Source organism: Culicoides brevitarsis, chromosome 1, assembly GCF_036172545.1.
Source record: "Culicoides brevitarsis isolate CSIRO-B50_1 chromosome 1, AGI_CSIRO_Cbre_v1, whole genome shotgun sequence".
In the NCBI taxonomy this organism is placed as follows: Eukaryota; Metazoa; Arthropoda; class Insecta; order Diptera; family Ceratopogonidae; genus Culicoides; species Culicoides brevitarsis.
The window spans coordinates 20,877,447-20,901,007 of record NC_087085.1 but is presented as its reverse complement, the minus strand read 5'-3'; the positions used below and the strand labels follow the sequence as shown (position 1 = coordinate 20,901,007).

General features: G+C 30.1%; 2 protein-coding genes across 2 annotated transcripts; both read right to left on the bottom strand.

Moving 5' to 3' along the window:
* Positions 1–235: 235 nt before the first annotated feature.
* LOC134836869 (signal peptidase complex subunit 3) lies at positions 236–1,118 on the bottom strand. Its single transcript, XM_063852142.1, has 3 exons — positions 825–1,118; positions 493–759; positions 236–433 (listed from the first exon to the last, which is right to left on the bottom strand). Exons 1-3 carry the CDS (start codon positions 965–967, stop codon positions 301–303), a joined length of 543 nt encoding a protein of 180 aa, XP_063708212.1. The 5' UTR covers positions 968–1,118; the 3' UTR covers positions 236–300.
* Positions 1,119–7,439: 6,321 nt separating this feature from the next.
* On the bottom strand, positions 7,440–9,499 carry LOC134836864 (uncharacterized). Its single transcript, XM_063852127.1, has 3 exons — positions 9,284–9,499; positions 8,825–9,025; positions 7,440–7,884 (listed from the first exon to the last, which is right to left on the bottom strand). The coding sequence occupies exons 1-3, from the start codon at positions 9,384–9,386 to the stop codon at positions 7,544–7,546; spliced, it is 645 nt and encodes a 214-aa protein (XP_063708197.1). The 5' UTR covers positions 9,387–9,499; the 3' UTR covers positions 7,440–7,543.
* Positions 9,500–23,561: the final 14,062 nt, after the last annotated feature.

The window sequence follows — 23,561 nt, the reverse complement described above, 5'->3', positions numbered from 1 at the left end:
TTCTTTAAAAGCAATAATTTAATGCAATTCTTTCTAATTCTTGCATATTTCGACTTAAAAATTACGAATATTCAGAATTTTTGGTTCCAGAACTTTTATTTACTCATTAAGAATTTTTAAAATATTAAAATTCCAAAATTTTCTTTTAAATCACTGGATTTTTTTAATTTTTCTTCTTACCTTAGAGTTTTTCATTAAAATTTGCATTTTTATATTAAAAAAAAATCTACATAAATTAGATCATAAAATAGAAACTTTTATTAAACTGATCGAGTGACTGTCCATTTTTCCGTTTTTTTTTTATTGAATTGGGTTCATTGTGTATTGTTCCGGGAATTTGAATGAATGTTCGCCAAGACCGAATATGCTTGGAAGCAGACCGGCATTTGGAATGATGTTCCATGACAATGTTAAAGTAACGTTTTTATGTCCCCTAAAAGCCAAAATTAACATAAATTTCGTGAATTTTCATTAAAATTTAGATTTTCTTACTTCAAATTCGCTCCGTCGTCCCAGAAATAGTACTTGGCATTCATGTTCTTAAAGTCCAAGACGGCATTTTCGCCACGCAAGATAATTTTATCCCACAACACAACCTGATTCAGGACATTCGATTCCGACTCGTATTCCGCCGTTAAGTACAAGAACAACTGCTTGACGTTCCAGTTGAACAATCCCGTGAGATCTGTCTTCAGGTCGAACGTGATGAAGCCGAGATCGTTCATTTCGCGAGCGGCACTAAAGTTTGGGACGTTTTTCCTGCAAAAAGGAGAAATTTTTGATGAAAAGAGCTTTAGAAAGATCCAGAAATGAGGGAAACTTACACCAAAACCTTGACTGTGTTAATTTTAACATTTGTGCGATAGTCCAAGAAGACTGTTGATACGAAGCAGCAAAAGGTGAGACAAGCCAAAACACTTAGTGAATATGCTAGGATAGCATTTCCTCTCGTTAGCGCGGTATGCATTTGTCACAAATCCGAGGTCTGCGGAATCTGAAAAGTCTTGTGGAATTGTTGTGCGAATGAGATTTCCCTCAAGAAACGGCAAGTGAAAAATCCTGTGAAATGCCGAAATAAATACGAATACAATTTACACGTCAGAAGGCAGTGTCAGCTAAATGGGAACGATCACGGATTACGTAACGTTGTCAGGTGATAAGAGATAAAAAATTAAAATTTTATTAATTTTTTTTTCAAGTTAAAATTAAAAGTTTTAGGTTTTCTGATATTTTTATTAAAAAATAATTGAAATTTGAAAAGAAATATTCGAACGACTCCAAGTTAACGTCAAAATGGATGAAAGAAAAATGAGCATTGGGAATATTTTCTTTCTCTTTTACGCAATTTAAATTTATTTTTGTGTTGAAGACCGTTTTTTTGTGTGTTTCTATTCATTTTTTAATTTTGTTTATCAAATTTAGTCTGTTTAGTATTTTTAATTTTTGTTATTTTTTCGGAATTTTTAGAAATATTTTTTTTAGAAAAATTTAGGAGTTTTTTTAAATTCAAATTCAATCTTTAAATTTTGATTTTTTCAAGTTTTTACCTCTTATTTTTTTAATTATAATTTTTATACAAATTTCAATATTTTTTTTTTAATTTTTTTTTAATATTCAAAATTTTGGAGTAATTTTAATTTCTTAAATTTAAAAAAAATCTATTTTTGATTTTTTTTTAATGAGAAATGACTTTAATAAAATTCAATGTTTTTTGTTTATTTTAAACAGAAAAAATCTTCATTTGTTTCAAAAATTTTTTTTTCAATATTTTAATATTTATTTTTACATTTTTTTGTACTTTTTGATTAAAAAACGATAATAATGTCCAGTAAACATTAAAATTATATTAGATATGAACTTAACTTGCTTTAAAAACACATTCTCGAAATTTAGATGAAAAAATTTTTGAGTCACGTGACCAAATTTTTATTTTGTGAAATTTTATTTCAATTTCGACTTAAAACCATGAAAGAGTGAAAATAAAAATTATTTTAATGTGTTGAAAATAATTTTCTTCAAAATCTCTGAAAATTCCTAAACTAAACTGAAAATTAGTCAAAATCTATTATTGACAAAAAAAATCTACTTAATTTTTACGGAAATGAAATCTTCAATTTGTTTTTAGTGCATTTCCTTCGAGCACTTTCATTTAACTTTCATAAGAAATCCATTTCCGAATCTCATTCCACTCGAAAACTCAAATAAATCGAAAGAAATTCAATTTAAATCCTTCATCCCGCGTCAGTAGCTGCTGAACTGTTGGGAAAATTGATTTGTTTTTACAAATTTATGTAAAGTAAATCAATCAATGAAGACAACAACAAGGATGCTGACAAGCAAACGACGACGAATGAACCAGATAAATAATAAGAATAATAATGAGAAAAAACAATTAAGCTACAAACGCAATCTAATTTCAAATTCAATCAATGGCAACAACGCAGTTATTGTTTCCACTTGACATCTTCTTATTGAAATTTAATATAAACTTCTTGTCATTATTATTGTTGTTGTTGTTGCTGTTATTATAAAAACGTAAATGAACTGCTGATGCCGTGCTGCTGATGCGAAGGATGAATAAATTGAATAAATTATTTTAAATGCACCGGAATGACAAACAGCGAAAATAATTGCATTTCAGGCACTGCATTGTGAAAAAAAAATTAAAATAACAGTTATCAATTGGCAAAGCAAAGCAGAGTCGAAAACACTTCACGACTGAACGAAGAAATATGAGACGGCAATTGAAATTGTAAATCAATTAAAAGAAATATAACATAAATTGTTGTTGAAGTGTGCAACAACAACGACGAAGAAGAAGCACAAAAAAGGTCTAAGGCGTTAAAGATGCCTCTTATTATTTATGACGAGTAAGTACTTTATTTTTTTAAAAAAAAGATTGGTATCTATAACATCATTAGCTCAAGAGGCAAAAAAGGTGCCACTCTTATTTTTTTCAATTTTTGAAGATTTTTTAATGATGAGGTCACAATTTATCGCAATTTATTGCCAATTTTATTATTTACAACAATAAAACTTTCGATTTGTGCGACCGGAATGTCATTTATCGTCTTCGTCGTCGACATCGACAAGAGAAGTTGAAGAAGAGTCGCCTGCCTCATTAAAATGACGAGTACGAAGGTTAATGTCGAGATAAATTAAGGTAAGTTTTGATGAAGATGATCTCCCGTGCTTGCACACGAACGACATCGATGGTAATCCTTAATAGTAATAACAACAGCAACGTTATTAATAAAATTAAATGAAAAAAATTAATGAATGAATGTCTTCTGTTGGTCTTTAGGTGTAGTAGGTACCTATGCCATAGTATATTGCTGAGTCTGCGAAAAAGGCATTTATGAGCAGTCATTGTTGGATTTTAATAATAAAATGTAATTATTTATGAAAATATATTAATACTAGTAATAAAACGGAACGAATGTCATAATTTGGGAAGAATGCAGTGATTGTTAGGGGTGGCAAAAATTGAAGCAGTTACTAAAGATTTTGGTAAGTAACGCCCATATACTCACATAGTTAACTATGTGGGTTTTTAAAATCAATTTTAGTGAAAATATTAAAATCGCGATTTTGCCATTTTAAGGAGTTAAAATCGATTTTAAGTCATAAAAAAAACATTTTTCTTACAAATAAAAGCTAATTTGGGCATATTTGTGTTTTGTAGATCGATTCATTTTTTTTTGAGTTGTAAACTTCGCACTATCAACACGTAAAATCTATCCTCACGAGATATATTCAATCATGCCAATTGAGCAAGAAATTTGGGAACAAATTGTTGCAGCGGCTACTGAGATGAGAAACTCTGCGGACGCTTTCCACCTCGCCAACATTCAGGCGTTGGAAGGGCAGAAGACCCGCCAAGCTGTCTTTGATGCTAGATTACAGGTCTTTATGGGCCTTAAGGCGAACAACTTGGCGAACGCAGACGAGGGGCAGCTTTTATATATGTCGCAAAAGCTTAAATCCTGTAAAGAATCCTGTGCATTCGAATCGTCTTTCACTTGGATCCTACCGCCTTCCCCGCACAAGCTGGCAACAAGCGCGCTAGAAATGAATCTCAACAAAACTGAGTAAATTTTGTTTTCAAAATAAAATTTTAACAACCACCGGAAAAAAATAATTAAAGACAAAAAATTTTTAAAAATTTATTTTTTTTTTTCAATTTTTTATTCTTTTTACAAGAAAGCTCTAAAAGCGTTTTTAAGTGATTTTTGAAGTGAACTTTGGGCTCTGTGGGTTCCCCTCGGTTTTTTATTATTTACAAGAAAATTTTGCGCAATTATTTAAAGTTTTACTACAAAATTCTTTAATTGTAATCATGAAAAGCCACTGATCAAAAATTGGTTGGAACTTGACAAGAAAACCATTTAAATCAGCGTTTTATAAGAAATGATTTTCGAAATAATTTATGACTCACTTTAGGGTTCCCAAAAGGGTTTATCAAAAATGTTTTGAAAATAGACTTTAAAGGTTCATAACGGTTTTGGGTCTTCATAAGAAACTATCTTTTAGCAAAAAAAAAAAAAAATAATTAAATTTTGAGAGGCAGCTCGTCGCTGAAAAAAACCAACACCCCTAATACCAAAGGAACACACTGTACTAAAAAATTTTTCGTATGGATAAAATTTAATAAAATAATAAAAGAAGAAGGTGTAAGCAGCTCCATGTTCACATATGCATTTGTTGTTGTTGAAAAAAAAAGATGAGTGATGATGACATAAATTAAGTGACCTTACATGTTTCTTAATCAATTCTCGAATCTCGCTAATTGTAAATATTCTTTTACATTCATAAAAATGATAAATAATCGCAGTGAAACAAGTAATTGGTGCAGAAAGAACATAAATTTTTGCATTTTTATTAAAAAAAAAATAATAAACTCAACCATTTAAACTCATTTCGCTCCTTAAAAACCCATTAAACTTTTCACCTGAGCTCTTTCAATTAGCAATAATTCCTCATTCATTCTGTTTTTTGTTCATCCAACCGGCTTGTTCACACTAGAGAAACAACAAACTAATCAGAGTTTGTAACAAAAAAACACAAGCCCTCCCTTGTCTTGTATTGTTTTTTTTTACAATGATGTTACTTTGACCACTTTCCTCCTCTTTTACTCTTTTTTTTCTGGGCACCACAACAAATAAGGGAAAAATTAACATTTTACATCGCCAACTTTTATCATCATCATCTGTTTAAACACGCTTAGAAAAAATAATAAATAGACAATACATAAATTTTAATTTTCATGTCCGTAATCGGCTCGCAGAGTGAGAGCGAGTGAAAAAAAATGGAAAAGTGACGAGATAAATAATTTATGTGAAAACTTTTTTCCCTGTAAAATGTAAATATTTCTAGGTAGAATACTTTTTTTTTGTTATCGTCATTCTCTATGTAGCGTTAGATTTCTAGTTAACACCGAGAAAAAGTGTGAAAATGATTTTTTTTAGTCAAATAATGTTTTTTATGTTGTAAAAATTTTACACGCATTCATGCAAATCATGTTGAAAATTTTATGAATTTGAAAAGTTATGATGTTAAAACCCGTTTTTTTTTTTTTTTTTCGTAATGTTCATGCAAAGTTAACGCGCAAAATGCAAATTTTTCTAAAATAAATTGCGTTAAAAGTGTGTTTAAATATTTGATGTGAAAAGTTTCCTTGTGGACTGTCAATTCAAATTCATCCTCGAGCTATTCATTTGTCGTTTTCGTCGTCGTGGAGAAACACACTTGATATCGTTTAATCCCTGCTAATGCCATTTAAATTACATAAAAAAGCTTTTCTCGTGAAATATAATTTTTTGGTTACTTTTTGTGTGTTTCACGAGAAAAAAAAACTTTATAAAAAAATCGCTAATCGTGAGAAAAGGAAAGGAACAAAAAAAAAAGGTTTTGCGTATGAAAGATGGACCTAATGAGCTGAATTTGATATCCTTCGTCTTAAAATTTTATTGTTCAAGAGAAAAAAATAAAAGTGAGAGAATCTGTCAAGGCCCAAGTGAAAGAATGAAGGATGCGAGAAAAAAAAGTTAAAAGGGAGGAAATAATGATTTAAGAATTAATTTAAATAAATTTCCTTTGTTACTTAATAAAACGGAACACACTTTTGTTGTTGTTGTAACTAGACACTGGGAAATTGTAGGCAAAATTCTTTTCTCTTAAAAAAAAAAGATGAAAATAATATAGAGGAAATCTTTTTTTTTTCTTCATCGTCTCGTGAACAATCAAGGAAGATATCTAAGGAGGGTTGTGTTACTTTGTTTTGCTTGAAAGTTGTACTGTATGAAATTATTTACATCTCTTAGCATTTAAAAAGTATGCAGATTAGGATTATCATTATAAAGATGTTTTATATTTTGTGTTTATGTTAAAATAACAAAAACAACGAAAAAAAAGTAAAAAGAAGTGATTTGCATAGAACAACTAGCTAAAAACGGAATAGCTTGAGAAAAAAGCGTGTGGATGAGTAGAGATTTGCAGTCACAATGGGATTTATTTTTGGCTTTTCCAGGAAAGCTATTTTTGATTTTGGGGGAGAAATTCATTTGAATTTTATATTTTTCTCTTGTTTTAAAATTAAATCGATACATTTTTTTTAAATTTAAGTCCATTTGAGAGACCAAAATTAAAGCAACAAAAAAAATGTAAGAAAATATTTTAGTAAATATTGACTTAAAAATGACAATTTTTAAAAAATCCTTTGAGATTTTTTTAAACATTCCTAAAAATTCCATTCTAAATACGATACAATTATTGTTTTTGTGATACGTCAAATAAAACATAAAAATTTTTTACTTTTATTTTGGAAAGTCGATTTTGAAACAAATTTTTCTTTTAAAAAAAAAAAAATTCAAAATTTATTTATGTGAAGAATTTAAAAAAATTATTTTATTTAATTTTAGGGAAAATTGTTAAAAATTCTCTAAAGAAACATTAAAGTAGATCTGTAATTTTTTGTTTAATTTTTATTAAACGATCAATTTCTTCATCTTTTTGCATTTGTGCTCATATTTTAGTTAGAATTTTAACTCCTTTCAAAAGTTTTAAAATTTATTTAATTCTAAAAATTTCTTAATTTTTTTATCTTTATTTCTTTTCAATTTTATATGTCTTGTTTTCAGTTAAATTATCATTCAAAATACGTCGTATATTTTTCTTAGACGAAAATAAAATTCCAAAAATGGTCAAACCTTATTTTACGATTTTTTGCAGTGAAAGGGGACACAATAACTTAAAAATATCTGATTAGACATTTTTCGCTGTTGCATAAAAAGCTCCACCTAATGATAAAATATTTTGCATATTCACCATAAACGGATTATTCGCTTGTTTTTTTGATCTCTCATGCAACTTTAATTAATTTTATTATCATTCCACTGCGAGTAATGTTATTATTATTGCCATTGTAACACTTTGTGTAATACATAATTTTATTTTGTCGGGTTTCAATATTTTAATTAGGCGATTTTATTTTGTTTTTAACTTTTATTATTACAATATTTTTAATGAAGAAATAAATATTTTATCACAATAATGTTATTAAACAGCCAACAAAAATCATTATCAGATTTACATGAAATTGCAACGAAAATCCCGTATTGCAGGGCTTTCCACCAGCTTGTGGCTCACAAACACAAACCTCTGTGACCCGATTGTTCCGTGACTCTTTGAAACATCCGCTCGTGGGTGACGTGCCGTTTTCAATGTTCACTTTTGTGCACAAATACGTGACATTTTCAACTCGTCCATTGAAAAAGTACGAATATTTCGCGCAAATGTCGCCGCCCGCAGCTTTGCACGCAATGTCGCCCGGCTTCCTTTGATGCTGCTCCCAGATCCAGTCCGTGTCGGGATAATTGCTGTTGTCTATAAAAAAAAAATATGAAACAAAAGAAAAGAGTGAAAAAAAGCTCAATTAAAGGTAAACAAGTGGTCAACTTTTGTAATGAAATTTTCCTTTGATGTGTTTGTTTCATTATCATATTCAGTTCTTTTTGTTCAGTCAGTGGAGCATCAAAGCACACAGAACAATTTTTTAATTAAATAAACTTCATAATTAAAAAAGTAGCAAAAATGAAATGAGAAACAATTTATATTATTAAACGTTTGGGTTTCTGTCATTTTCATTTATTCATAAAAATAATACAATTCTGCTACTGTTTTCATAAAAAAAATAATAATAACTCGCAATGAACAATTTTAATATGAAAAGTTTGTGCGGCTTCTGCTTTTGTACAGTTAATTTTTTGTTTATTTGAATTGCTGGGCATTGGCGATAAGGCCTTTAAAAAAATTAAAAAGCTTAAAATTTAAGAAATTCCAGAATTTTTAAAATTTAAGGCGTCGCCTTATAAATATTTTTGAATTTTTCAAAGGTGAAAACTATTAGTTCTCATTTTAAGTTCATGTTTTATGGATAAAAAGAAGTAAGAAATAATTAAAATTTATTTTAAAGTTTAAATTCATAAACTTTTATAGTTTGCTTTATTTTAAGGCGTTGCCTTATATTAATTTTATAGGGGGTTTAAATTAATGTAGTAAAATTTTAAAATTTTATTTTTTGTAATAAATTAAGAACTCTCTTAGCAATTTTTGAGACAAAAAGCAAAAATCAATCATAAAATTAATTTTTAATAAAAAAGTCAACGCTTTAAATGAAGGAATCTTAAAATTCTCCGCATTTCTAAGTTTATTATCACTTCATTCGACACATCATTATCTTATCTCGCACGCATCGAATACATCGAATAGCTTCAATTAAACATGACTTTTTGATCTGTAATTATTGATAAAACAACATACTCACTTGTCACCACTAATGGTGTCACACACGGAATGCCTTTGTTCAAGCCAATAACGTCTTTGCACGTTTGATTTAAAAAAGTTTTTGAATTTTTGTCATATTTTGGACCAAGCCATGTGAATCTAAAACACCAAGCAGTCGCCTCATTGGACTCTGTATCATTATCGGCATCCACTAACTGCAATTCTCCACCATTTAGGAGATCTAGAAATAAATTGGAAAAAATTGTTTGTAACTAATAATAAATATTTGCAATAAATTTCGCCCGTTATTGAGAAAGCTTGGTCAACATTTGATTTATTTTTTCTCATTTGTTTGAACGAATGCGTGATACGTCCGAATTGAATGTCATAAACAATTTCACAGTTAAAAAATTTTTTTTTTCGTTCGGCGAATCCATTTTTTTTGTTGTACATATTGAATTGTAAACAATATTTGTTATTTTTTGGTGGCTTTGCGTACCTTGTGTAAGCACGTTTTTGGTAATAAAAATTGTCACAAAATACACTAAAATTGCAATATTGTGTTTTTGATATTTTCCACCTAGGCACCTCATATTTAGCATTTGTGCGGTTCTCTGCACAATGTAAACATAATATTAACAATGGAAATATTCGCAAATATTATTTTTTTTCGCGTCCAATACAATTAATAACTGAATATTTTTGTTTATCGACGGCGCGACACCGAAATTGATACTGTTTTCGTTATTGTTTACTTACCAAGCATTTTTTCTGTGAAAATTACTCGACGAGCTCGTTTTATCTTATCGCAATGGTGATAAAAAATGGCTTTGTAGAAGTATGTTCAATCTAATGATCAAATATAGAGTTTCATAGATGAAAAGAATTTTTAAGAATAAATGTGCTTTTTTGTGAAAAGAAATTAATTTAAAGAATTTTTTAAAATGTTTTTGAAAAATAAGATATTTCCTTTAATGAATTTTGGATATAAAAAGTAAGAATAGTTTTTTTTTCGTATCTTATCATATTTCGTACTAAACTTGCGATAATATGATTTATGAATGCAAAAAACTGCCAAAGATACGATTATTTACTATGATAAGAAAAATCACATTTCTTGGATTACATATAAAATTTTTAAGGCAACGCCTTAAATTCGTTTTCTCGTTACTTTCAATAATATTTTAGTTCGAAAAAGTTTAAAACCTTGTTTAAAAAAAATTGATAGATTAAAAAAATGATCATTTTTTACAGACCCACCAAATTTTGGATTTTTTTTGTATAAAATATAAAACACAATGATAATTAGTCAATTAATTTGATTTAAGTCAAATTTAAATTACTTTTTCATAAAAGTTTAAATTTGGAAAAATTTTCTATGAAAATTTGAAAAGCCTTATTCTCAGGGCCTCTCGTTTCTTTTAGAATTTTAATAAAATTAGGTACCTAAATAAATTTTTAAGAAGTCGTAGCTATGGAGCCGCCTTGCACTTTTCTCCCCCTTCACTCTTCACGAAATGTGTTGATTTAAATCTATTTTTAATTTACACTTGTTTCTTGTTGTTCTTGTTATTTTTTTCTTGTAAATACATTCACAAAACACCAACGACGACAGTTATATTTACGACCACGCATTAAAAAAAATAACAAAACTTTTTTTTCACTTTACTCACTTTTTAAAATTATGTTAAAAGCCACAGCCAGCAATAAAATATCACCCATAAATTGTTACACTTAGGCACGCAATCTTTATTTCATATCACTTCATAAAACGTTGGAACGCAAAAAAAAAGTAGCAACAAATTCAGCAGCAATGTCAATAGTAATCATAGCTGCTTGCGAAAATGATTCAATTACTGCTTACCTGCCTGAAGCTCAACATTTTTCCATTTATTTTCTGCCTCTTTTGTCAGTCTTGTGTTGCTCGTGTGTCTGTTTAAAACAATTATATGAGACAAAACAAATCAATTAAACACGAAAAAAAATTCAATTAAATGTTCTTTCAGTCATTTATTATTATTTTATGATATGAGTGCACTTTGCTTACTTGCTGCTTGGCAAACAATCACATCGCATGTTCTGTCTGTTAAATTTTTATCATTTTTCACAAAAAAAAAAATCAATTTGTTAGTCATTCACTTTTCATGTTTGGTCTTGCGGTGCCGTTCCCTCGCTGTTTCGTTGATGCACTTCATAAAATAAAGCGGATACAGCAATAAAAAATGTTTTCGATTTCACGATTTTAAATACTTAAGAAAATTTCAATTTAATTTTGTTGCTATTTCTTTTCATCAACAAATTTTATTAATTTTTTATGTTTCAAAAATTAGTTTGGTCATTCTAAGGAAAATTTATTTAAAAACCAGTTTAATAAAAAAAGTATATATTTTATCAGAGGCTTGGGAGCGTGATAATGAATAAAAAAATGTGTATATTCATATGGCAGTGCAGGTGAGAATTGAAACTGAAGGAGAAATAGACTTTACACAGGCCGAAAACATTGCATCGAAGTCATCTTTCATTTTGCACTTCAGATTATCTTGTGGCCCTTCCTAACCCAACTTCCCTTCATTTTTAACTTTTCGTTTCTTCATTTCACCCGTTCCTAGCCCAAACCCTCCCTTTGGTGCCTTGTAGTATTCTGATTTTGATGAAAAACATGGAATTGGTTGAATCAGGTTGGAAATCACGGACAGGCCACTTCAGTGACAAGTCTTTGAAGAAGTACAACTAAGTTAAATTCGTTCATAGCGGTAATGTCGGAAGCTTTTTGACAAGTAACTCGTGCGTCGGCAACTGTAACAAAGCCTTGATCATAATAGGTTACAAAGTGCCAACCGCTTGCTTATAAATGTTCTAACATGTCTCACCGGTCCTGTCGATTGGCTTCTTGCTGTTGTCTTGGTTGAATCTATTGACGTCTTTCATTTGCGGGTTGACATCCTTCTAAAACGATAAGCAATATTTATTTAAATTTTGAGCATTTTCTAAAATTATTATATTTTCAAAGAAGCATTTTGAAACATTTTCGATAATTGTATCGCCCTAATAACAAAAATAAAGTTCATGATGAAAATTTAGTTCGCATTTTAGGTGTCAGTCAATTTTTGTGAAACTCCCTGATATTTTTTTTGTTTTTTTCCTAAATTCAATTTGCTATATTTTATTTTAGCTTGAAAGTCAATTAAATTTGTTATTGTTTTTAGCTCACTCGTTATCTGGTCGAACTTTTGACATACATTTGTGTGATAAAAACCACATTTGTATAAATAATTAATGCTTGCCGAAAAATCCACAGTAAAGTGGTGACATGCTATTCTCTATCATTATTACTGTTTGTTTCTCCTGTGAAATTAGGAAATTTGTCTATGATGTGGCTTACTTGGCATACCGAAAAAAAAAAATGGTAGCTTGGTTAAAATTATATTCGTCTTTCAAAGCAACTTTCCTTTTATTTGTGACACAAATTCCTAATTAACTTAATCAAAATTTATTCAAAACTTACCAAATCCTCCTTGGAGACGAGCGCACGCAAAATGTGTGTCAGTCCCAATTTTTGACGTAATGCTCCGTGAAACAATGATGAATTACTTGGGATTTTCGTCTCCGGGTGGGATTTGTCGGGCCGCATTCCGAGAATAGTTAATCAAAACCCTGCGATATTTGTATCAATTACCCCTGGAATAAAAAAGGTAGACAATTAACATGCTTTTTGTCTGTTTCTCGACTCCCTCTCGTTTGGTGTGTTTTTTTTTGTGACAAAAACACGACAAAAAGGGATCGAAACCTTTTAATTAGGAGTTGTTTTTGTACCGAAAATACCTGTTTTTTTGTCGCATTTTATTGTAGGCAACCCGTTACGAGTCGTCGGTTGTGTGGTAAGAAATCGTTAAATATTAATCGCTAACGATGTCTAGGAACAGCCATCACGACATCAATATTGCAAATCTAGACTCGTCATTCGTCAAACACAGCTTGAAGATGCATTTTAATGATTTATTTTTTTGTTGTCTCGTGTCTTGTTGTTATTGTATTGCCATCATCTGCAACAAACGTGGAGTGAAAGGAAATTCAATTTTTCATCATTTTATGCTCATTAATTTTAAAAACGATCGTTTTTGTAAGAAGTACTTTGGAGATGTTAGAAGGTATCAGTATCACCAGTGCTGAAGATTGATTAGATATTTATTGCCATGACACGGCATTTCGTAATGATCTGCTTAGGTGTGAGTGTCAAAAGTCGCAAAAAATTATTTAATGAGAATTTTGACCTGATTCTGAATGGTTTTTATGTTTAATTTGTGCCTTGAGAAGTTTTGAAAGTGAGAAAAATTGTTCCATGATTTTTTTTCTATATTTTAATTTTTATAAAAATAATTAAAATTTATTTTTATATTTAATAAAAAAAATAATTAAATAAATATCATACTTTTTAAATTAAAAATAATTAAAAATAAAAAAAAAAATAAATAATTAAATTAAATTTAATAAATTTTGAAACTTTTGATAATTTTTTATGACAAAAAAAAATTCCTATATTTATTTTTGCTTATTTTATTTTCATAAAAAATTATTTAAATTCATAAAAAATTCAAATAACATATTTTTGACCATTTAAATTATTTTTAAAAATATTTTTTTTTAATTTTGATAATATTTTTTTGACAAAATTTCAAAAATTTTTAATTTTTAAGAAAAAACTTGTACGTGTCATTTTTCTTTGCTGCTAAATAAAATTTTTTATTCAAATCTGTTAAGGGATTTCCTGTGTTTCCATCCTACGCCAAACAAAAACACGTCGAAAATAACTTCATTATTAACTCAACTGATTATCGGCAATAATTTATAATTTAAGATGAGCACGATTTGTTATTACTAAGAAGTTGTTGGTACTCAAGGTTGTTGAGCAATAAAAACAATATTTTTGCTACTGAATTGTTTTTCTGTTTTTGTTTATGCTCAGAAACTTGTTATAATTCATAAATAAATCGACAATTTTGTTCTGTTTTTGTGCCTTCTTAAATAAAATGTAAATTTATTCAAATCTCAAGATCGCATGCAATTGAACTTTTAAACAAAAAGAAAAAATAATAATCTTCTTAAAACCGCACTGAGTCACACTCGAAAATTGTAACAAACATTCCTCGAGACAAGTTGACTCATTGCACGTTGCTGGCATTGAACTTCTTAAAAATTCCTGTGATTTCACTTTCGATATACTCGAATGCGATCGCCGAACAGATGCTTTGACAGGCTGCTGATAAATGACACGATTTGCGAAAATTTATGTGATCAATGAGAAAATTGAATGTCTATGCCAAGGAGAAAAACGTTACGTTGGCTGGACATGCAATCGATTAAAATTTATTCATAACTAAGTCATGTAATTGTAACAAGGGAAAATTTTTACTGAATTAATTTGTTTTGATCGATAAATTGTCATTTTGTGAAAAAAAAAAAATTTTTTTTTCAAATTTTATTTAAATGAGCAAAGTTAAAATATTAAAATTAAAAAAATAAATTAATTTGTTAATTAAAATTAATAATTTTTTTATTATTTATTTAATTATTAATTTTAAAGAATTTAAAAAAAAATAAATAATTTTTTATGGAAAGATTTTTTTTTAATAAATTTTCTTAAAATTTTTTTTTTATTTCTTAAAATCACAGAAAAATTTATCATAAAATTTTGAAAATTGCAAAAATAAAAATTTACAGATTTTTTTAAAAATTTTTTAAAGTTCTAAAAATGTTAAAATAAAAAATTGAAAAAAAAAACTTTTTTAAATTTTTTTTTCAAAATAATTTTTTTTGCATAAAAAATTAAAATTAATTATCAAAAAGCACACAAAAAATTTAAAATCTTGAATTTTTCTCACAAAATCACTTTGAAGAATCTTAATCGCTTCATAATAACACATCTTACAGCAATCAATATCGCAAAATGTTCTATATATCTTAACTAAATGTAATCTGCCGCACCTCTTTAAAGCTTTTAAAAATTTATTATTTATTAATATCATGCAGTCCTAACAACAAACAAATAAACAAACGAGCGTTCAATCATCGCAGAAAACGTTTCTCGCTTACTTACTTACTTACCTTGTTCTAAGAGTACGACGACGACGACGACGACGAATCTCCTTGTGCCATATTCGTTTTGTGCGTTCAATGATGATAGATGCTGGTATAGCGCAAACTAGCATTGATCTTTCAATTATTTCGCTTTATAAATTACAATCTGCCAACAACAAACAAATTTTGTGCAACGACACACGGTACGAAGATGCTTCAATTACTTAGCCATTGAATTTATTGTTTTTGGTCGTTGTTGCCATAAAACCATGCTAATAATAATAGTCTTTTGTTCAATTCCCTGTGCTGCGCTCGAAATCGTGAGATATTGTGTAAAAAAGCAGAAAAAAAAATTCACACTGACCAGAAAATATTTGTCGGATTTATTTATTTAGCATAAAGATGAATATCGCGTTGTCTTCTTCTTCTTTTCTGTCTCTTTTACCTTTTTAAAAGTAAATAAAAAAAATTGTGTAATGCGAGTCTAATAATGTAAAATAGCGCACGAAAAGTCATTTCATTGTGAAATTGTTTGTCTCTAGTTCTGCGAACGATATGATAAAAAAAATGTCGGACAACATACAAAATGCCTTATTATTAGCGTGAAATGTTGGAATGTAATAATAAAATCGGTGTTTTTGTTCCCATCCTACGAAATTTTATCTTTTTTTCGCTCTTCATGCGATTCAGAAATATACAGAAAAATGTTATTGATAAAATTTCATCGTGTTCTTTTGCTACTGGGATAAATACCTGAGAGCAACATAGGAGAACGCATCGCATATGAATGTTTTATTATCTCTTTTTTTTCTATTTTTTGAACGTTTAACGAACATTTATCAATAGACACTTACAAAACATTTTTTTTTTGATAAAAAAAGCTAGAGGAAAAAATATTAATATTATTGGTCCAATTCTGAATTGTTTTAAAAGCCTGCACTTTTAGAGAAAATGAAATGAGAGTAATTTTCACGAAGAGGAAAATAAAAGATAATCATGATGATGATGTTGATGATGATGATAACAAGAAAGAGAAGAGAACCAATTTTCCTTAATACAAAAAATACCTTTTCAGGAAAAAATATTTATGTCTGTTTGTGTCGACCTACATATTTATAAGAGGCATGTAGTGAAACAAACAGAGAGAAAAAAAATCCTTTTATCACATATATGGATTGAATGAAATTTAAGTGCAGGATAGATTTGATGATATAAAGAAATAGAACAATATCAAAATTTATTGTAATCGGTTTTCATATCGGAATCGTTTATTTTTTTCCTCTTTCGTTTCTTTCAGATTTTCGTGCGTTTCTATTGTGTTGTGATGAAATGAAACCAAATTCGATTGGAGGTGGGGTCTTGCGGAATGAATTGTTTTGGCATTTTTCTGATATTGCTTCTGAGTTTTATTGGAATAGACTTAAACAGTAAATAGGTCAGGATTAAGAAAGAATTATAAGAGGATCAAAAAGAGATTTAGAAATTTATTTAAGGCGACGCCTTTTTATTTTGAACATAATTTTTAATTTAAAATTGTCAAGGTTTCTTTATTAGATGAAAGTTAGTAAAAAACAAATTAAAAGAATGAAAAAAAATCAGACGTAAAGTTTTACGAATTAAAAACTATTTAGTTTAGATTTAAAGCGTTGCCTTAAATATATATATTTTATTTTTGTCAAATTAAATCATTATTTCTTAAATTAATTTGCTTCTTGTAGGCTAAAACTTTAGTTCTCAACACCAAATACTTACATTTTATTGCCTAATTGCTATAAAGTTATATCTAAAGCGTTGCTTTAAATTTAAAATTTGTATCACATTGTCAAATATACTCATTATTGACGCGTTCTCTTGTTAATTAGAATAAAGAGAAGTAATTCTGTTGATCACTCTTGCTAAAATTTTTAATTTAAATTATTTTTGTGAACAAAATTAAAAAGGCGTTGCCTTAAAATAATAAATAGTGAGACTGTTACTTTTTTCTGCAAAAGATAAAAAGAAAAACCTTGAACAAACACCATTAAGACAATTCACTCCAATAATAACATTGTTGAGATTCCTTTCAAGCACATCTAATCATCATTATCATTTCAATTCCATTTCAAGTTTCCGATTAGGATTCTCTACTCATCCAATCCTTCCGTTCTCCGCACGTCTTTTCTCAGGACGGAAACAAATAATCGATGCGATTGCACATCTCTTCTTCTGCAATAATCATAAAAGAAGATATCTTTAAAATTAAGAATTTGCTGATTTTGTTGTTGAAATGACAATTGCTCATGCACTTTTCTTGTTATGCTTTGCCTTGCCTTTGCTTGGATAATGACGATAACGTGCTTCGAACACTCTTTTTCCCGACAACGAGTAGTGTGACATCCTTCCCAGCTATTTTTCTCCATTTTCATGGCTAGTTTATTTTTGCAAGAGAAACACACACACACACACTCAATTCAGTTCATCAATTTACAATTTGTTGCTTGTTTCTCTGCTATGTTGCTGCTATGATATATATTTGCCATATCTGAACAAACAATGAACATCGATAATTCGTAACATAAATATTGTCGTAAAGTATCGTGTGCTTGTAAAATTTATACAGTTCCCAAATGGTTTAACTTTTTACGTTCTTTTTTTTACTTTTCAAGAGTTGCTAGAAGCAAGACATGCATTTTCCTGGCAATTTTCTGTAAAAATAATAAGTAAATGTTTGTTTCCCCGACAAATATTGAAAAATAATTCAATTTGATGCACGACAACGACTATCGCAAGGAACGATGTTCGTGACGAAAATGTTAACGTATTTTTCATTTTCAGGTGAATTGAACAAATTTTGATCATTTACTGCAAATTTCGTACAATAAAATGCATAAATGGGGTATCTTGGGACATCGTCATCACATCTGAATCTGATGTAATCAATAGTTGGCTGAACGTTACGTCGACAAATTGCTTTGAAATACGAAAGTTGCATACTAATGAGTTGAGTCGGAGATTTCCATAGCAAATTTCTTACTTTTTTTCAGCAGACGATGAAAAATAACGGTAGAGATCTTACCTCAGATGACACCTTGACACGTCTTCTTGGCAATAAACAAATCCATGGCAGGCAGTGTATTCAGATGAAGACAAGATCAGATTAACGAAGATATATGTGACAAGTAAATGCTGACATATCTAGAATTATGTTCTGTTTCTGCACAAGGCGAAGAAGAAGCACACGAAGAGATATAGATTGCATTTTGCATCTTCTTTTGTTAATACAACAAATACATATTTCGTTACTATCAAAGCATTTACAAAAGTTGCAGGATTACCCGTCGACTGTTACACTACTCGATTTATTGTGAAAATTCTAGGAATTGTCAGCCCTTCTTTGTTACGTTTCATTCGAAGAGAAAGAAATACAAATAAACGAGTGTTATTTATCTCATTTGTCTAATTTCAAGAAGAACTCAAGTGCTTGAAACGACAGATAAGGCCTTTATTTCGTAAGACAAAAGGAATGTTGTTGTGTTGTGCAACAATGTGATTAACAAGAAATCATTTTCTCTTTCGTTCGTTTATTATGGAAGGCACTTGCCAAAATGGATGGCAAAAAAAGTTTTCTTTTTTATGAACAAATGAGTTAATCAAGACAAAACTTTGTCTCCTTCGGGTTAAGAAACACATTTCGCAAAGTTGAAGCAACAACTAATGTGTTGCATTTTTGCACTTTTCTTATAATCGCAATTGTTATTTTGCGAGAAAAATGTTCAACTCCTAAGATGGGTTTTTAATGTTGCCTGTCTTTAAGTACTCACTCTACTTACACTACAGCCATGTCATGGCCTTGGTCTTTTGAATAACGTCTTTCCATTCGGATCTATTTTGTGCCACTATTCACCAGTTGTTAATCTTTAGCGCCCTTAGATTCGCTAGGTAGCTATCGATCTATCTTGCTTTGAGTCGCAAGGAACTCTTCGGAACAGTATTGCTGGGGCTCGATCTGGGTCCATTCGTGCTAAATTACAGGCCTATTGAAATCTGCTGACTTTCACTTGTGCCACTATGTTCGGTTTCCCATACTCTTGCTTTAGTTCGAAGTTGTTTTTATGTATTCAGATGGTCTCTGGAGTAGTACATCAGCACCATTTTATTTTATTTTATGGTTGGCAGAGCCAGCAAATAGTAACACAAACAGGCAGTACCCAATTACATGTGTTCACATATGATTAAAAAACACTAATATCAATACAAGAGAACATTAAAGAGATTGAAGAACATAAATATCAGACAAGATAGACATAGAAGGTAAAATAGTAATTTCAAATGTATGTCACGAAGCTTCCGTATCCGTGCGCAAAAATACTGTCGATCCATTGCTTCTTGAACACATCAGGAGTACCACCAAAGTTGTTGCAGCCTCCAAAAAGATTGTTCGTGGCATAATATTGTTGAATGCGCAATTAATGGAGTGGTGACGTATTCCGAAAAAAGACATGTTCCGTACTTTGAATGGGTTTTGGCGAAAGACCAGTGCATTTCTAGCAGAAGTGTCGAGAATACCATTGATGAATTCTAAAAAATAAAAAAAATTATATAGAGTCCTATTGTTTTTCATACTTACGTAAGCCTTTTTAGTAAACCCGGAGCACAATTATGTAAGGAATTTCTAAGTAAATTTCAAGCACGATTTGTGTCTAAAAAATTTTTCATGATTTTGAGTCTCGAACAGATGATCTTACGCTCGACAACACAGCTACGTTGATGAAAATTTATCTGAAAAGAAAAAAAAATTAAGTGGAAAAAGATAAAACTAAGAAAGTGGAAAAGGAACTTCCCATTTATCTCACAAAATCACACTTAAGAAGTAGCTTCATAAAAAACTCAACATAAATTTTCAACGTATCTCATATGGAGGGTAAAAAGTTACAGATATAATGCGACACCTAACAGACGACTATGACACGACATAATGTTATGAGACGACGAACGATGAACGACGAGACAACAACTGAAAAGAACAATTTGCATTCTAAATTATGTGTCTAACAATGCTTTGTATATCACAACACAACAAAAGCCAAATGGGAATTTTCTTCTCAATTTTTTTCTTGTTCTGCGAGTTCATTGCTTCTCTCTTGCCCGAAGAAAATAAAAGAAAACATGAGACAGTAAAATTGCAATGAGACGATCTCCAGAGAGAGAGAGAGGATTTTTCATCCCTTGAGTGTCTTGCGGTCTAAATCAGAATTGCTTGATGATTTACAGGAAATGTCGTTTCCCGTAACCAAGTTCTATAATATTTGGTATAATTTTAATGCGGAATATCACGAGAAATAATTGTTAACTAGTTATTGAGAAGCAAACTAAAAATGGGTGGTTGTGTAAGTAACGTCGATGAATATCCAGCAAAGCCTGGAGAGGAAAGTCCTTATAATGAAACTGTAGCTAAAAAAACCGTCAAAACTAGGGAAAAAAATAAATCCCTAAATTACGATAAAGTTGAGATCAAACCCAAACCATTTCGTAAAGATGCAAAATAAAAAGTTTAATAATCTTGAGACAATGAAATTTCATGACTCGATTCCTTATCTCTATAAATGTACTTCCTTCCTAACTTGCACATTTGATTCTTCTGACTAATTCTTGTCTGTTCTTCATACAAATACGTCGTGCAATTAATCCGTCAAAAATAATGCAAGTCCTGTCGTCAAACACTCAAGTCTACATCTTCATTGTCAGTACTTTTCTTATTCTCGTCATCTTACTTGCCATTTGCCTTCATAAAAAGAAAAAACGTCGAACTCGTCGAAAAACAAAACCACAATGGCAACATGACTCAGAAAATTTCACTGACATACCTCTTCCTCGTCCGGATCCAAGAAATCGTAGTTTATCGAGTTTCCTTGCTGGAGCCCAAGAACAAACTGCAGCAGAAAAATCCGTAGTAAAGCAAGCTTTGTTTAACATTGTCGCCGAAACATTTGACGAACCAGCACCTTATCCGAAAACCGTTAAAAATGCTCTTCCACGACCTTCATTAAACCCTCAGGTTGTTCCGATCTCTACATTTCCTGATCGTTTGGAGAGACCTTACAAAACAATCACTGCTTCTTATAAATTCAACGGAGATTTGGATGGAGATTTTAAGGGAAGAAATTCCGAAATGATTTACGCCAATTTTGAGACTTTGTTCCAAAAGAGGAAGGAGTCGTTTGGATCTGATCGCGTAATCACTTCGAAAAAGTATGAGGCGCCTCCATTGCTCAGTAAAAGATTTACCGTACAAAAATCTATGGAAGAACTTGGTACAGAAAAGGAAAGTGTGGAGGCGAAACAACACTCGTACGAACATTTGCATTTGGATGAGAAAAAGAAGGCGTTAAAATACGAGAATCATGAAATCATTTTCAAGAGTCGCGGATGCAAAAACTGATGTTCAACTTCCGCTTCGTCATCTGAAAGAGAGATAAAATTGCGAAAAATTTATTTTTTTGTTAGTCATTAGTCAGTTGTGGCCTTACATTGTAAAGTATCAGTCTTTTTAAATAAAGTCTAGATGGAACTAAATTCTCTTTATATTGTACTCTACGTGTTGATAGCACTAATTTTTCTAACTTACAGTCTTGCTAGTTGCCTTTGGTTTCGTACTAAAGAAGAACAATCTACTGAAGTCATCAATACGAGTCATGCAGTGGTTGTGAATGTTCCTAAAAGTGCACCAAGTCTCCCCAATCTTATCTTACCAAACGTTGAAGAAACTAATGGTGGCATAGCAACAGAAAAGAAGGAATGTGGAAACTATGAAACAATTCCGATAACACCAAGAGCTGTTGCTCGTGATACAATGCACCCATCGAAATCATCGGAATGCTTAAAATTTCATGAAGTTCTTAAAGTTCCTCAGGATCGTTGTGAGAGCACTACATACATTAACATAACCAATCAACAGAACAACATTGATTACCAGAATTTGTCGGCTTTCAATAAAAATAAGTTCAGCTAGTGACTCAGCACTTGACTCATGCCGAAGTGGAATTAAGATAACACAAAAAGTCGTTCGTCGGATATATGAAGTCGTTATTATTAAAATTTTATCCTCAAAAAGTAGAGTTTGTAAAATTCCTGGCCAAAACGCATAAAATGTAACGAGTGTGTCGTTAATAAATGCATTTTGTACTCGTACGTTTTAACTAACATAACATAATCTCCCCCGTTTTCTGACCGAAAAAACCAAAGAGATTGTATACTTTTTGCCATTTGTGGTCTCTGTCATGCTGCTGCTGCCTTGCCGTTACTTGGCTGCAGAAAGAACAAGTACTGAGCAAGCCACGTCGTAATCGTTTTCAAAAGTAGCAATTTAGTTTTTAATAAAATGTAATGTTGGAAGTTTTTACACAAAAGCACAAAAATTTGTATCATATACGGAGGAATAAAAAGGAAATGATAGTCATTCCTAATTATTACGTTATGTGGCTCGGGGAAAAGTTTTCTTATTCTCTCGTGAGTTATGACATTAGATCTCTTCAGGTTTTTACCGCATTTTTTTTGACTTAAGGTATTGAAAATGTGCATTGTTTCGAAAAAAAAAATAATTTATTGATCAAAAAATTAGCTGAACCCTGAAAATAAATTTTTATAAAAAAAAATGCGTAAATCTGCCGAATTTTTTTTAAATTTTAGAATTGTTGGAAAATTTTATCGAATTTATTAACTTTTTTTAAGACTTGTTTATGGTTTTAATAATATTTTTAAAATTTTAATTAAAAAAAAATTTAAAAAAAAAATAAATTTAAATTAATTAATTTAATTTTTTTTTTATTCTAATTCTAAAACTCAAAATTCCAAAGGTCAAAAAAAAAATTGGAAAATATTGAAATACTGGAAACTTAAAAAATTAAAAATTTAAAAGCAAACAAAGAACCTAAAAAAAATTAATAAAACTCAAAAGTATTGATTTATTTTTTAGTTATTTTACCTTTGAATTTTTTTCTTAAGTTTTCCAAGATTTTTTTAAATATTTTTCAAAAAATTTAAACAAAAATGTGCTCAAGTCCCCATTTTCTCAAAAAACTTTTTTAAAAATTTGTCCCAATAAAATTTCAGGAACTATCATGGCACAAGAAATTATGAGAAATTACAACTAATTGAATTACCTTACTCACTCGTTGTCCTCCTCATCGTCGCTCTGCTGGCAACAAAAAACAAACATTTGACCCTGAACTGATATCTGAACTCCGTTACATGCCGTCATTACAGCCTGGCAATGAACGGAATGAATGGTAACGGTAAATATTTGATTAATCTTGCACTAGACAGACACCACTTTTGTAGGCAAGCAGCAACTAGTTGGACAATCAATGTTATGAATGTTATCATTTATAATAAAAAATATTAATTCTTGAATAAAATTTTTCGAGGCCCGAAGGCGTTGCTGTTCTGTGTGTGTGTTCAAGCGCGAGACCAAATGCGAGAGGTGAATGCTCGAAAAATGTTTTTGCATAAATTTAATCAAAATATAACGGAACGCGGTGCATGAAAAAAAATTATATGCGGTCCAATAAATTACATTAGATATGTCGCTCTTGTCTTGGCGTCTGTCATGATAAGTTCTCTCGGCAGTCGTGTTTGTATATATGTGCCTTATGGAGTATTTCTAAGGTGTCATGTTGTTAAATTTTATGTAATTTTAAACTATTATTATGGATGGTGGCCTTGAA